The sequence below is a fragment of the Xenopus tropicalis genome, chromosome 3, assembly GCF_000004195.4.
Source record: "Xenopus tropicalis strain Nigerian chromosome 3, UCB_Xtro_10.0, whole genome shotgun sequence".
NCBI lineage: Eukaryota > Metazoa > Chordata > Amphibia > Anura > Pipidae > Xenopus > Xenopus tropicalis.
Genome location: NC_030679.2, coordinates 145,528,272 through 145,543,537, shown reverse-complemented (window position 1 = coordinate 145,543,537; position 15,266 = coordinate 145,528,272). Strand labels below are relative to the sequence as shown.

The 15,266-nt window shown below is 45.0% G+C and overlaps 1 protein-coding gene across 2 annotated transcripts; it reads left to right on the top strand.

Annotated features, from left to right (window-relative positions):
* Positions 1 to 761: 761 nt before the first annotated feature.
* On the top strand, positions 762 to 13,594 carry LOC100496654. 2 transcript variants are annotated; one of them, XM_031899542.1, is made up of 10 exons: positions 762 to 836; positions 1,156 to 1,542; positions 3,359 to 3,727; positions 4,853 to 5,212; positions 7,698 to 7,805; positions 8,867 to 8,894; positions 9,783 to 9,829; positions 10,146 to 10,171; positions 12,727 to 12,792; positions 13,280 to 13,594. In XM_031899542.1, the coding sequence occupies exons 1-10, from the start codon at positions 794 to 796 to the stop codon at positions 13,385 to 13,387; spliced, it is 1,542 nt and encodes a 513-aa protein (XP_031755402.1). In that variant the 5' UTR covers positions 762 to 793; the 3' UTR covers positions 13,388 to 13,594. The 2 variants fall into 2 exon arrangements, with proteins under 2 accessions (XP_031755402.1, XP_031755403.1); XM_031899543.1 differs by lacking the exon at positions 12,727 to 12,792.
* The last annotated feature ends 1,672 nt before the right edge of the window (positions 13,595 to 15,266 follow it).

Below are 15,266 nucleotides of genomic sequence, written 5' to 3'. Positions count from 1 at the left end.
AGTACTGGCATAGAGTACTTGAATGCATGGTGTCCCCATTTTGACTCAAATACAAGCAACAGCAAAACTTTTGTATTTAAAGGGACACTGCCATGATATTTATGGGGTACTTTTTATTTCTAAATGGCGCTGTTACATAGCAAATAATTCCCTCTGCCATTTAACATTTTATTCTACAAATATACAGTATTTGTAGCTGTAATATTGGTGCGTGGGCACCATCTCAGTGCATTGTGCCTGAGTCTGAGCTTTCAGCCAGCGCTACACATTAGAACTGCTTTCAGCTAACCTATTGTTTCTCCTTCTCCCATGTAACTGGAGGAGTCCCAAGCCGGACTTGGATTTCTTACTATTGAGTGCTATTCTGATACCTACTGGGAGCTGCTATCTTGCTCCCTTCCCATTGTTCTGCTGATCGGCTGCTGGGGGTGGGGGGGGATATCACTCCAACTTGCAGCGCAGCAGTAAAGTGTGCCTGAGTCTGAGCTTTCAGAAGGAGCCAACACTACACATTAGAACTGCTTTCAGCTAGCCTATTGTTTTCTTACTTGGATTTCTTACTATTAAGTGCTATTCTGATATCTACTGGGAGCTGCTATCTTGCTCCCTTTTCAAACCAATGGAGATAAATGCAGATTTTCCTGACTTACTTTTTACCTTCTGTTTCTCATCATATTTCCTTATTTGTCTGTACTTGGAATTAAAAACGGGAAGTTTTTTTGCATAAATGTTGAAACAAGTTCCTTGTTTGTTGCACCAGAGTTTTAGCAACAGTTTATCCGAGCTCTTCAGCATGTCTGGTCTTCTTCTTATCTGCTCTGTGCTGTCTCTTTGGGGTAAGTACATCCATTCCCTCCCTTGTGTTATCTCTTTGGGGTAAGTACATCCATTCCCTCCCTCGTGTTATCTCTTTGGGGTAAGTACATCCATTCCCTCCCTCATGTTATCTCTTTGGGGTAAGTACATCCATTCCCTCCCTCGTGTTATCTCTTTGGGGTAAGTACATCCATTCCCTCCCTTGTGTTATCTCTTTGGGGTAAGTACATCCATTCCCTCCCTCGTGTTATCTCTTTGGGGTAAGTACATCCATTCCCTCCCTCATGTTATCTCTTTGGGGTAAGTACAGCTGACCAGCCAAGTAATTCTCTATTGAAGGTGCCGTGTGTGGGAGACCAGGACAATACTGCGCAGACCAACCTTCAGGCTTGGAAGCATTTGCTGGAGACTCAGTGACCTTCCCATGCAGTTTTGTGTTCCCCAGAAATGTCACAGGAATTACTAATGTGACCATTATCTTTCAAGCTGGTGGAGGGAATTATTGTGGGGATCGTATATATAACAGTGGGTACGGCAACACAACTCAGGAATACCAGGGAAGGGTCTCACTGGTGGGAGATCCATGGACTCGGAATGGGGCCATCACCCTGACCAATGTAACCACAAGTGATAGAAAGTCCTACTGCTGCCGTGTCCAACTTCTAATTCCAAACAAGAAGACTGAGCAGTGGCAGAATGGAAGAGGCACTTGGCTAACTGTCAGGGGTAAGTACCCAGACTCTTCCTTATAGCATTTGTTTCTATGTGGGATATTTAAAAACTCCTAGAATGTGAAAAATGTGAAACAAAACTATATACTGTATAAATAGGGCCTAACTATTTTTAGTGTCAATATTGCAATTAAGATTAATTTCCAAAAGGAACACTGCCATGATATTTATGGGGCACTTTTTATTTCTAAATGACACGGTTACACAGCAAATAATTCCCTCTGCCATTTAACCTTTTATTCTTGAACCAACAAATGTATTTGTAGCTGTAATATTGGTGTGTAGGCGCCATCTCAGTGCCTTGTGCCTGAGTCTGAGCTTTCAGCCAGCGCTACACATTAGAACTGCTTTCAGCTAACCTATTGTTTCTCCTACTCCCATGTAACTGGAGGAGTCCCAAGCCAGACTTGGATTTCTTACTATTGAGTGCTATTCTGATACCTACTGGGAGCTGCTATCTTGCTCCCTTCCCATTGTTCTGCTGATCGGCTGCTGGGGGGGAGGGGGGGATATCACTCCAACTTGCAGCGCAGCAGTAAAGTGTGCCTGAGTCTGAGCTTTCAGCCAGCACTACACATTAGAACTGCTTTCAGCTAACCTATTGTTTCTCCTACTCCCATGTAACTGGAGGAGTCCCAAGCCGGACTTGGATTTCTTACTATTGAGTGCTATTCTGATACCTACTGGGAGCTGCTATCTTGCTCCCTTCCCATTGTTCTGCTGATTGGCTGCTGGGGGGGAGGGGGGATATCACTCCAACTTGCAGTGCAGCAGTAAAGTGCGCCTGATTCTGAGCTTTCAGAAGGAGCCAGCGCTACACATTAGAACTGCTTTCAGCTAACCTATTGTTTCTCCTACTCCCATGTAACTGGAGGAGTCCCAAGCCGGACTTGGATTTCTTACTATTGAGTGCTATTGTGATACCTACTGGGAGCTGCTATCTTGCTCCCTTCCCGATGTTCTGCTGATCGGCTGCTGGGGGGGAGGGGGGGGGATATCACTCCAACTTGCAGCGCAGCAGTAAAGTGTGCCTGAGTCTGAGCTTTCAGAAGGAGCCAGCGCTACACATTAGAATTGCTTTCAGCTAACCTATTGTTTCTCCTACTCCCATGTAACTGGAGGAGTCCCAAGCCGGACTTGGATTTCTTACTATTGAGTGCTATTCTGATACCTACTTGGAGCTGCTATCTTGCTTCCTTCCCATTGTTCTGCTGATCAGCTGCTTTGGGTGAGGGGGGATATCACTCCAACTAGCAGTGCAGCAGTAAAGTGTGAGTGAAGTTTATCAGAGCACAGGTAACATGGCTGTGGCACCCTGGTAAATAAAGTGTAACCTCTATTTCAGCTCAATAGCTGCCTTCCCAGACTAGTACCAGTAGAACATGGGTTACACTGTGCTCTGAGCTATCAGTCTGTAGTGCAATCCTCTAAGTGCAATATCCTTACACATTTTTAGCTCCAGTCTTCAGGGTTTATCATGCCACCACATGTCATCCATTGGGACATAGAATATGATCAAATTTCCAAATTAATGGCTGCTTTTTGTAGTTTTCCCTACAATAGACTAGTATAAATATATACCTTGGGGTTTTGCTAAGCTTGGCGATGTGGTCTATTTGCCTGCAAACCTTGGGTTCTTGCTATTGTGCTGCTTGAGGAAAAACTACAGAATAGACAAGTGACCAGAATTGTGCCACAACCAATTCTGATGCCTCTCTATGTTCATAATAGGGATAGATAAGTTCAGCTATTACTGTATGTACCTATAACATAACTAAGTTCTGTCTCTGTTACAATATTCCATTCTGTAGGAGAGAATTCCATGACTATGCATCAGCCTCCGTTCATTCCTGCTCTGGTTGGTGACACGGTGACAATTCCCTGTCATTTCTCCATCAGCGCCAAGAAGAAAATCCAGAACATGTCTCTATCCAGTGTTCAGTGGAGCTTTAGTACTTGGTCCTCATTCTGTGGGACAGATATATATAACAGTGCCACGGGGGCAGTAGGAAGTGATTACAAAGGGCGGATGTCTCTGGCTGGGGAAGGCGGCGCATCCATACAAATCAAACACGTGGGGCTCAGTGACAGCGGCTGGTACTGCTGTGGGGCACAAGTGACTGGAGATGGACAAGTTTATAGAACTGAGAGGATGAGAGGAACAAAGCTGATCATTACAGGTAACTGTCACTGGAATAAGGTTTATACATGGTAAACTCCTCATTTACAAAGGCAATGTATTATATCTAACCTCCAGACAATATAATGGAATAATGTGCTAAATGTGACCTAATCAGGTAGGTACTGGGTGCAAGGTAGAACTCACATAAGCAATTGCATTAGGGCAGTGATCCCCAACCAGTGACATGTTGCTCCCCAACCCCTTGGATGTTGCTGATAGGGTGCATAGAGGCTGCCTAATAACCAATCTTAGCCCTTATTTGGCTCCTCCATGAACTTTTATGTAGCTCTCCAAATCTTTTTACATTTCACTGTGTGTCACGATCGGTATCCCAGAACTCGGAACAGGCGCCAAGAGTCCGGTCTCGGCTTATGCTTTTGCCTATAACAGCGGCCTTTCACGTCGGGAGGAGCCCTTTGCCGCCAGGAATTATTGTAAGAGACCCAAGGAGAGAGTTCTGAGCAGGCAAGGGAATCAAACATTTTACAAGAAGTGGGGTAACAATTCGGAGTAGTCAGTGACAGGCCAGGGTCAGCAACAATCTGGCAGTGCAGTACAAAAGCAGAATCCAGAAAATCCAGAAGAATAGTCAAAACGGGGAAAGGTCAGTTCAGGCAGCTATACAGGAATAGTCAGAGACAGGCAGGAGTCAGAACATAGTAAAACAATACATAGAACACACCCAGGAACTAACGGGAAGTCGACCTACATTGGGCGAAGGGGCGCGTGCAGATGAGGATGGATGCGTGCGCCTAGCAAAAGAAGATGGCTCCCCACTAGACCAGCAAGTATTGCTACACTGTGGCTTACGAGTAAGAAAGGTTGGGGACCCCTGCTGTTTGGTGTATGGAGGGTGCTAGGGCTGGGTATTGCTACTGTTTGTCACTGGAGCATGGGTTGTCCTGCAGTGGTTGCAGCTGAGCAGTGCCTAGGATCTTGCTTACGTCAGAGCCATACTTTCTATATTGGCAATCCAATCGCTCTGCTATGGAAGCTGTTCTGATTGGTTTCTTAGTCCTCATCATCAGCCCTGTAATGATACTTTTTGATTCATAGGCTTCCGTGTCTGAATGTCCAACCTACCTATCCATCTACTGTACTCACATTATTTCCTTTGTTTTAGGAAAAACCGATAAAGTGAAGATCGAGCAGCCAAAGGAGGTCACATTCCCAGACTCCCCTACTATCAGCTGTAACTATACATTACCGGAGAATGAAGATCCCTTGTGGGTCGGGATCTACTGGATGTTTGGGGACCCACGTGAGGGCTTTGCTTATCACCCTGACCCAGAATTAATACACCCCCGGTACCAGGGCAAAACCAGACTGGTGGGTCAGTCAGACCTGTATCTGGAAGAGGTGAATGGAATGGATAACACCTCCTTCTACTGCCGCGTGGCAATGCGCCTGTGTAACTCTACTATGTTAAACACTGTAGAAACATTACTGGAGGAAGGAGCAGGGACACTCCTAAGGCTGAATGGTAGGTGTTATGTCTGAATCTTTCTGTGTATGCTCAAAGTAAGGAGTACACCTTCAGCCTGCAGTGGAGATCCAACTTCATTGTACAGTTCCCATTTGTTTTCTCTTCTCTTTCCTCCTTCCACACCTCTCACTTCCTGGTTCCTGCCCTCCTTCCCAGCCTGCCTCTCTGCCTTAAAGGTACACTGTAACTGAAACATGCAAATGTTACATCATCCCCCCCCTTTTTTTTGCATTAACTTCAACATTAACACAACAGAGTATCCAACACAGTGTAACACAGAAATTATATAGATCTGCATATGTGTGACTCAAGTTATGAGCAGAGATTAATTCTCTTCAATCAGTCTTGATGTAGGGCACCTTGACCTTCTGGGATATCATCTCATTGGACATGGTTCCTCATTTTCCTGAGGCCCACTATCCCCCTTTTGCGAGGAACAGACATCTAGAGGTGTTTATTCTTCTCTAGGCAGCTGCTCGGTTACTTGGGGTGGCAGAGTACACTCTGTTGTTCCATTGTTTGTCTAAGGCATGCTCAATGGTAGGTGAACCACCTTAAAGTGTGAAGCATTGTGGGTCATACTGTGTCCATCACATGTGGCTGTGACCATGTTCCCTTTTCATGCAGTGACCCTGTACAGAGTGGGGTTGAATGTTGATGAGGTTTTATTATGTCTCTTTTGTAAGACAACCACAGTAATTCTTTTGGGCAGGAGAATATTGAGCATGGCATCTTTGATCTGCATAGTGTTGCATTTTTGAAATCTGTGTTTCTTATGGATGAGTCTCTTTTTGGTTGAGTAGTTGTAGCAGTAATCTCTGGAAAGCGAGTGCGAATTGGTCTGTTGAAGGTAAGTTGTGCTGGAGATACATTGGTTGTTGAATGGGTTGTGTTTCTGTAGTTGCAGAAACTCTTTTGCCCAGAGTGCTCATGCATCTTTCAACAATTCCATTGGCCTGTGGCCAGAGTCGAGTTATTTTCCTATGTTTAATTCCAAGGTATCCAGCAAATTGTTGAAATGTATGTCCATTGAATGGAGGACCATTATCTGTCTTAACTACCCGAGGTATGCCGTAGGCTGAAAAGATACTCTCCAGAGAAGGTAGTACACCAGCAGCTGACGTTGATGAAATAAATGACATTTCTGGATAGCGTGAATATTCATCCATGACAACAAGGATATATTGACTGTTTGGTAGTGGACCATAAATGTCTATTGCAATTTCATCCCAAACATTTGATGGAAGCTGAGACATCTGTAGTGGTTCAGGCCTGGAAGAATTGGTTACCAGCTGGCATGCAGAACAGTGTTTTATAGTATTCTCAACATACTGATCCATGCTGGGAAACCACATTTTTCCTCTCAGGAGTTTTTTTGTGCTAACCATTCCAAGATGGCCTTCATGAGCAATGTTTACAATGGTTTGGTGAAGCCATCTAGGAGCTAGAGTTCTCCCTTGACAGTAGAGAAAGACTTCAGCTCATGAATGTCTACTTCAGTATCTGGAAATTCGGCTCTCTGAATTTCATGCCACTTGTTGGTTTGAATTATTTTTCAGTTCCCATTTCTTTTCTCTGCTCTTTCCTCCTTCCACACCTCTCACTTCCTGGTTCCTGCCCACCTTCCCAGCCTGCCTCTCTGCCTTAAAGGTACACTGTAACTTTACAGTAGGTACAGAACATGTTTTCAACTGCATTTTATGTAAAATATCACCAACATTCATATAGACTCTGTATGCATATGCCATAAAGCAATTTAATGAATATTATGTAATGGATCCACACAGCAGGTCTAATGTATGGAACTTTGCTCTCAACGTGACTGGGCACTATAGACACAAGCCCCCTTATGTAATAAAAGCCACTAAGCTTGCCCAGGTGCAGTAACCCATGCTTTCTATTAAACATGTGACCAGTAAATGCCGCCTGCTGATTGGTTGCTATGGGTTACTGCTCCTGGGCAATTAATACATCATGCCATAAATTCTCTGTGAAAATTCACCCATGATTTTAGTGGAGAAATTTCAATAAAAAGAATTTACGCCACAAAGAATTGACTTATGTGGCATATTAGCATAATGGGGGTCTTATAAACTTTATAATTCCCCCAGCTGGAACTATTTCTCTTGGCAAAAATTCTTATCTTGCTCTCAGTAAATTGGCAAATATTCTCTGGAAAAATTTTTTTGTAAATTTACACCAATTTGATGAGAGTTTTCACCAATATGATGTTCATTTAGCAATATTAGCATTGTTGGGGGGAATTTTCTCCCTACACCCCTGAGAGGGGCGCTGTGAATGCACTTTAGCAGAATATAATTGGGGTTTCCATGGACTGCTATAAGGGCTGCTGGCAGGGGCACCAATACAGTAGCCCCGTGGCACAATACTTATAAAATAGGAGCACATTTGGCCCATGGCTTGCCTTTGCACGGAGCTACTTTATACATACAGGCATTTGTTTTATTCCCATGTTTTTCAGTTGCAGCTGATCAAAGTGACCAGACCACGATCATAGCGGCCTCGGTTGGATCAGTAATTGTTCTTATTCTCCTAATATTGATTATTCTTTGTCTCATTAAACGAAAAGGTAGGTGGTTTCAGCATTTGTTCCATCCACCACTTTATACATCATGTGTATACCAAGTGCTCTCATTATAATCTATATAGTAACCTAGGGAAAAAAGTTGGACCCTCTCTGATGTAAGAGACCAATACAAAATACATAATGCTGCCAAATCAACATCAAGCATGTATCCCCCCCCCCCCCATTATTCTGACTAGCTAAACAGTGCTCACCCCCCACACAATCGAGACATTTAAAGAAGAAGGAAAGACACTGAGTTTATTCCCAATACAGAATAATGCAAACTAGCTATATTATTCTGTAGAATGCTTTACTATACCTGAGTAAACAGCCATAAAAGCTCTCTCTGCTTGTTTAAGATAGCAGCTGCCATATTAGATTGGTGTCATGTAACTTCTCTTTCCTCCTGCTTTGGGTCTCTGGGTCTCTGGCTGGATCGTAGGTCTGGGCTCAGTTACAGCGTGGAGGGGAGGGGGAGAGAGGAGCAAGCTGAGCATGCTCGAGCCCTGGAGGTTTGAGCTAAGAGAAGGAAGTTTCATGCAGAAGCCCATGTGTACACAATAGAAGGAAATAAATCCAGTGTTTCGTTTGAGAGACGACTCAGAGCAGCATTACTATGAGCTTTTATTGGTATATTTCCATAGTCCTTTCTGATAAAGTTTACTTAGTTTTTAACCTATCCTTACCACTAGGGTCCCCCCGTATCAATATATGCACTTGCGCATAACTCTCAGATAAAGCAGGACAGATGCAATGGTGCTTTCCCAAACAATATGGGAGGACAAGGAGGATGTTTGGATGCAAGTACCCGATGCTTGGCACCAATAAGTGCATATATTTTCCTGCAACTGCATTTGTAGCTGGATTCATATGTGACCCTTATAGTAAAAGTTGTTACCCTCTCTCCCCAAGAAGTGATACCTCTCTCTGTGGCAGCTTCACTTTGGTGCTTGATAGTGATGAGCCAATCTGTCCCATTTTGCTTTGCGGAAACATTTTCAAAAATGTGGAAAAATTCACGAAAAATTAATTATCACTGATGGCTTCTACTCTTTTTCTTCCAGGGACAAGGAAACAGTCGCAGCAATCAGAGTGAGTCGGAGACCTCTATTTAAGCAGCTATTCTTTTCAATGGGTAGCAGGACAGGGGTTTCTCCAGTGGTAGGAATGTGCCGGCAGAGAAAAGCTACGGGTGCCGTTAGCCATTACATTGAATCAGCGTCAGACTGGGCAGCCAGGACACCGGGAAAAAAACCAGCGGGCCCCGGTTGCCCAGACCCTACCCTTGCTGGAGCTCCCCCAGCCGACCGTTCTTCCCTTGACATCCTCCCCGTTCCTCCATTTATGCACACTCAGGGGAGGACGTTGGGTGTGGGACCCTGTGGGGGGTTAGGGAGGCTCAGTGGGGGCCCCTGGGGGGGTTAGGGAGGCTCAGTAGGTGCCCCTGGGGTGGTTAGGGAGGCTCAGCGGGGGCCCCTGGGGGGTTAGGGAGGCTCAGTGGGTGCCCCTGGGGGGGTTAAGGAAGATCAGTGGGGGCCCCTGTGGGTGGTTAGGGAGGCTCAGCGGGGGCCCCTAGGGAGGTTTGGAAGGCTCAGCGGGGGCCCCTATGGGTGGTTAGGGAGGCTCAGTGGGTGCCCCTGGGGGGGTTAGGGAGGCTCAGCGGGGGCCCCTGGGGGGGTTAGGGAGGCTCAGTGGGTGCCCCTGGGGGGGTTAGGGAGGCTCAGCGGGGGCCCCTGGGGGGGTTAGTGAGGTTCAGTGGGTGCCCCTGGGGGGGTTAGGGAGGCTCAGCGGGGGCCCCTGGAGAGGTTAGGGGGGACGTGGCCCCGGTGGGCCCTGCACCCCCAGACCGACTCTGCATTGAATGGACTCAGTACAGCTTTCCTCTTTATATAGAAGCAGCAGTTTAGGTTGATCTTTCCCCTTTATCTGATACACTAATATTGAATGGGGACTGAAAATTCTAAACTTTATGTTGTGCAGACAAATGGATCCAGTAGATGGGGAGAACGCCGACAGTGCCGTGCCCGGTAAGAATAGATAATGGAGATTTCTCTTTTCTACTTTTTCTAGAATTATTTTATTTTTGTTTCATGATTGGAAAGGCCTAGATATTCATGTACAAGTCTGCATAGTGTTAATTGAACTGAACACCAATGAACACCACTGGTCTTTGTTTTAGTATATATATATATATCATTGCAAATAAAGGGGAAGTTTTATCAAGCCTTCAGAACTGTTAGACTGCACCCCCAGATACAAACGCAAGATACCCCCATTTCCAATGTAAATGACTGCGTAAATGAACTTTAAAATAAATGTGAGTAAAGTATTTATTTATTTTAGAATCTGAAGATCGGAGACAGCAGAAGGTAATGTACTGGTTACAAATACTGATGTTGGGAAGGGGCTACAGATGGGTGGGAACCCCATGAATATATTTCACACCCCCTTTACCCCCATATACAGAGCAGAGGCACTAAAACTGCCCATGAAAGAACCAATAGATTTATAGGATATTTAGTAAATGTATATTTATCAGGCAGACACCCCCAATATCTATGTACCATGAGTATTGCAGCTCCTCTTCATTTCCAGCTGTATTGAGTGTAAGCCCATATTAAAGGAGAAGGAAAGGCTAATAAAGAGTTAATCCCAAGCTGCAGGCATACCTTCAGTTCTCTCAATAGTGCCCTTAAGTCTCCCCATATTTCTCCCGTTCAGATAATCAGAAGCCTCATAGGGAAAAAACGCTGATCTGTATAAAGAAAATTCCCATAATGCCTCGCTCCTGCACCAAGACCGGTATACATGCTCAGTTAGTAAGACTATGAGTCAGCTTCCTGCTGATTGGCTCAGATCAGAAATTCCTAAGGGGGAAGAGGGAGTTCTTAGCATTCTTGAGGGACAGGGGGAGCAGGAAAGGGGAGATAGGAGAGAGCTGCGTGTCTCTGGCACAGGAAAACAAAGAGACAACAAATCCTGTTTCTTTTGATAGAGGACTCATAGACCTTTCTGATAAAGCTTACTGAGTTTTTACCTTTCCTTCTCCTTTAAAAGAACAAAAGGAAGGCAACTATAATATGTATGGTTGGCACAGTATCCAGTTATTTGACCTTTGGGCATATTCAGGGTCGGACTGGGCTGCTGGGACACCGGGAAAAATCCTGTGGGCCTCGATGGCCCAGTCCGACCTTTGCCGGCGCTCCCCCAACTGACTGTTCCTCCCCTGATGCGTTCAATTTATATGCGCTCGGGGAGGACGTCGGGTGGGGGCCCTGCGGGGGGTTAGGGGGGCCCCTGGGGGGGTAGGGGACATGGCTGTCCCCTGGGGTGGGAGCCCCGGTGGGCCCTGCACCCCCTAGTCTGACCCCTGCAGGGCCCCTGGGGTGGGAGCCCCGGTGGGCCATGCACCCCCCAGTCTGACCCTGGGCATATTAGTCAGATACTCTACTATACTGGACGGATAGAGCCATGGGGCTGCTTTTAGAGGGGTTTTGGAACAATCAAGTTATGTTCACAGTATTACAAAACCCAATTCTCAGGAAAGAAATGACTTGTGTTGAAATCTCTTACACAATGGAAAGTACCAATCTGGCCCGACAGCGGGTGTTTGCCAATAAACAAGCAAAAGACATGAGCGGGGGGGGGGGGTGCCCCAGGATCCCTCTGCACTTTGCAATTACAGAAATCAGCAAAGGGTAGCATAGAGGATGTTGGGGTGCAAGAAGAGTATGGCTGTAATTTCATATACAGGTGTATATATTATAATAGTTCCTGCCCCTCATTCTTTCGGCCAATCACAAGGCACAGCCAGCGAACCACCTAATTGAATGGCATTTTGCGTGTGGTTTTCAAATGGGGATTATGAATGGCATACACAGGGAATTTTTATGGCAATGGCAGCTGACGGGGATGTGTCCCGGGGCAATTTACCACTGGGCACAGACTTTTGAAGATTAGTTACAAACACAAGATGGCGCCAGGAGGAGAGAGAAGCTGAGAGCAGCAGATGCACCGGGAGGCACTGGGTTTATAGTTGTCCTACTCCAAAACGGAAAATGATGGAAGACAAAGGCCCTGTGTGGCTGACTACTTTGTAGTTACAGGACTGACAGATTCATAAAAACCACTTGAGGAGGAGATCCACTTTAATGATGTCTGTCATAAAACAGCTAAACCAAAGGAACCCGTTACAGATGTGACCGTGATAATCAAACCCTTAGGGGAGGAAGTGCCGCATAGACCTTACCTGTTTTTTCCACTTTGGTTTTAACTGGAGCATCAGCTGAAAAGGTGTATGGGGCTGGAACCATATGCTCAAGATCAGCTGATTGAGAAGCAACCAGTACATTTAGGCCTCTTGACCAGTGCAGAGGGCCAGATGGACTCTTCTAAAAGTATCCATGTCAACAAGTGCATCGGCCTGCTGTCCCACTGGCCTTTTTTTTTTATGCTTTCAAGAAATTTCTCACTTTCCTTTACCGCTATTCAATATCGGGTCCTCATGTGCTGCCAATAGAAAAACATATCTCCCACTTCATGCACAAAGTCCCATTCCCATCTCCACAAAGACCTAATTCAGAGATTCTGACTCCGGCTTCTCCCTGTGCTTCCACCAAAGACAAGGATTTTAGTTTGTGCAGTAAAACCAAACAAGAGAGAACTCGGCCCGTAACTGTTGAGATCCCAGTGGGGAAGAGAACCAGAGATCTCAATGGGTCCTTATGCCCGAATCAGCCCATTGCATGAAATATCAGCACATTCGGTCCCTTAGATGAACAGCCATCTCATGGCCAAGACTCAGATGTTCATCCGCTTTATTGAGGAGTGTTCCTTTATCAGCGATAAGGATGCCTTAGCTCAAAAAGCTCTGAAATGGCTCAATATTATATTTGGAACTAATTTCTTTCTCTTCCCTTGGCAGACTGATATAGACTACTACATGACTGTTGGGGAGGCAGCCAGGGCTTCCAGCGATCCATCAAACTGCGTGAGTATAAACTCATACTAGCATTGGGCTTAATGAGAAGAAATTCTCACATTCAGTGGAGTAAGTAGAACTAATTAACTCTAACCATCAAATGTATTTGTAGCTGTAATATTGGTGTGTAGGCGCCATCTCAGTGCATTGTGCCTGAGTCTGAGCTTTCAGCCAGCACTACACATTAGAACTGCTTTCAGCTAACCTATTGTTTCTCCTACTCCCATGTAACTGGAGGAGTCCCAAGCCAGACTTGGATTTCTTACTATTGAGAGCTATTCTCATACCTACTGGGAGAAGCTATTTTGCTCCCTTCCCATTGTTTTGCTGATGGCTGCTGGCTGGGGAGTGGGGGGGATATAACTCCAACTTGCAGCGCAGCAGTAAAGTGTGACTGAAGTTTATCAGTAAGTGATCTTAGAGTTTACATGTCCTTATATATTAAATACTCTTCCTATCTGGGTCACCATGTAATTGAATTTTACTGTTTTTGAAGGAGGAACAATTAGTATATTCGGCCCTGGACCACTCATGTTCTTCAGCAAGGCGTAAGTCTCCTGACCCTGCCCAGGAAGTACTTTATGCAGATGTGAAAAGTAAATGAGAACGTCGTGGTGGCTGTCGTGTGACTTCTGGCCTGAGCATGGCTTATCTGCTTCTACTTGTATGGAGGAATCAGGCCAACTAAGTGCTTGGTCCCTTGTCTGCCTCAAGGTTCTACTGACTTTGCACTGAAATATTACAGCAGTGATCCCCAACCAGTGGCTCAGGGGTAACATGTTGCTCTCCAACCCCTTGGATGTTGCTCTCAGTGGCCTCAAAGCAGGTGCTTATTTTTATTTTTGAATTTCTAACTTGGAGGCAAGTTTTGGAGGCATAAAGACCAATTATAATGCCAAATAGAGCCTCCTGTAGGCTGTGCACATAGAGGCTACCAAATAGCCAATTATAGCTCTTATTGGCACCCCAGGAACTTTTTTCATGCTTGTGTTGTTCCCCAAGACTTTTTCCATTTGAATGTGGCTCACAGGTATCTAAGCTGTGACAGAAAAACCTCCATGTTTTTGCACCAAGGATCACCTCTCACTGCTCTGTGGGCATCAGACAGGGCACATTTTGCCCAATAACATTACAAACAGTGCCAATTGGGCTAGGGTGATTCAACCCTAAACAACTGAATAAATATGTGTATCAGAAGGTTACAACTAGTGATGAGCGAATCTGTCCCGCCATAAAATTCCCGAAATGGCAAGAAAATTCGCAAAATGGCGAAAAATTCACGAAAAGCATTTTTGTCGCGCAATTTTTTTGTCACCCGCATCTATTTCTCTGTCGCCCGCGTCTATTGTTTTTTTCGCCCGCACTTTTTTGACGCGACCGTGCCCAATTTTGACACAACCGCACCTTTTTCTGACGCATCCTGTTTTGACGCGACCGCGCCCTTTTTTGACGTTACCATGCCCAATTTGACGTGCGACAAAAAAATTCCGTGCAACAAATTTTTCCGCGGGGCCAATCTTCACGGAAGTTTCGCAAAACAATTCGCGAAATACGGAAATTCGCTGCCTGGCGAAAAAACTCGCTCATCACTAGTTACAACACAAAATGGACCACATCCACTACTTCTTAAAAAGTAGATCACTTTAAGGATAATGGCACATTCCAAGCGATTTCCAACTGAGCTTAGAAAGGTTCCCTCCTTCCCATTCTGTTGCCAACAAATGCCTTTTTGGTTACATAAAAAACAGGTGTATCTACAAACAGAGCCTTCTGTAGGCTACCAGTCCATATAGGGGCTACCAAATAGCCAATCAAAGCCCTTATTGGCCACCCCCAGGAACTTATTTGAATGCTTGTATTGCTCTTCAACTTTTTTTAAATCTAAAAGTAGTTCACAGGTTGGGGACCCCTGTATTACAGGAACCAATACCCCCATGGCAGTCAGTGGGACATAAACGTGGAGAACATTGAAGAAGCAGGAGCTTTTGCTTGGAATCTGTATAAATCATGAACTTTTCACTTGTTTCCGTTAAGTGTGGGGAGTTGGGTTCCTTAGAAACCAATTAACAACTTTACACATCAATGTCAATGGCCAAATGGCTCAGGCAACTAAAGAAATAACTCCAGCCCAGTAAATTAAAGAAGAAACCTACAGCAGCCATCAACGTTAGGAAGAGATTCCTTTGACGCTGCTCTTTGATTGTGTTGCTTTATTTTCAGTTAGATGAATAACACAATTGTTCCATTTGCTCTTAATAGACCGAAATTAGAATGAAATGTAAACATCTTGGGGGGGTGAAAAAGAGGAAACGCTCTAATTGTGAAGATGGGCCAGCAGCCAAGGGAAGTGACTGTGTGGGCAAAAGTAGAAGTTGGAGTCATATGATTGAGAAAGTTGCTGGATATGAGACTTTCCAAAGAAATGAGAAAAGAAAATATCATTCCGTGAGGTTTATCCATATTGTTAAATGTATCAGTAAACT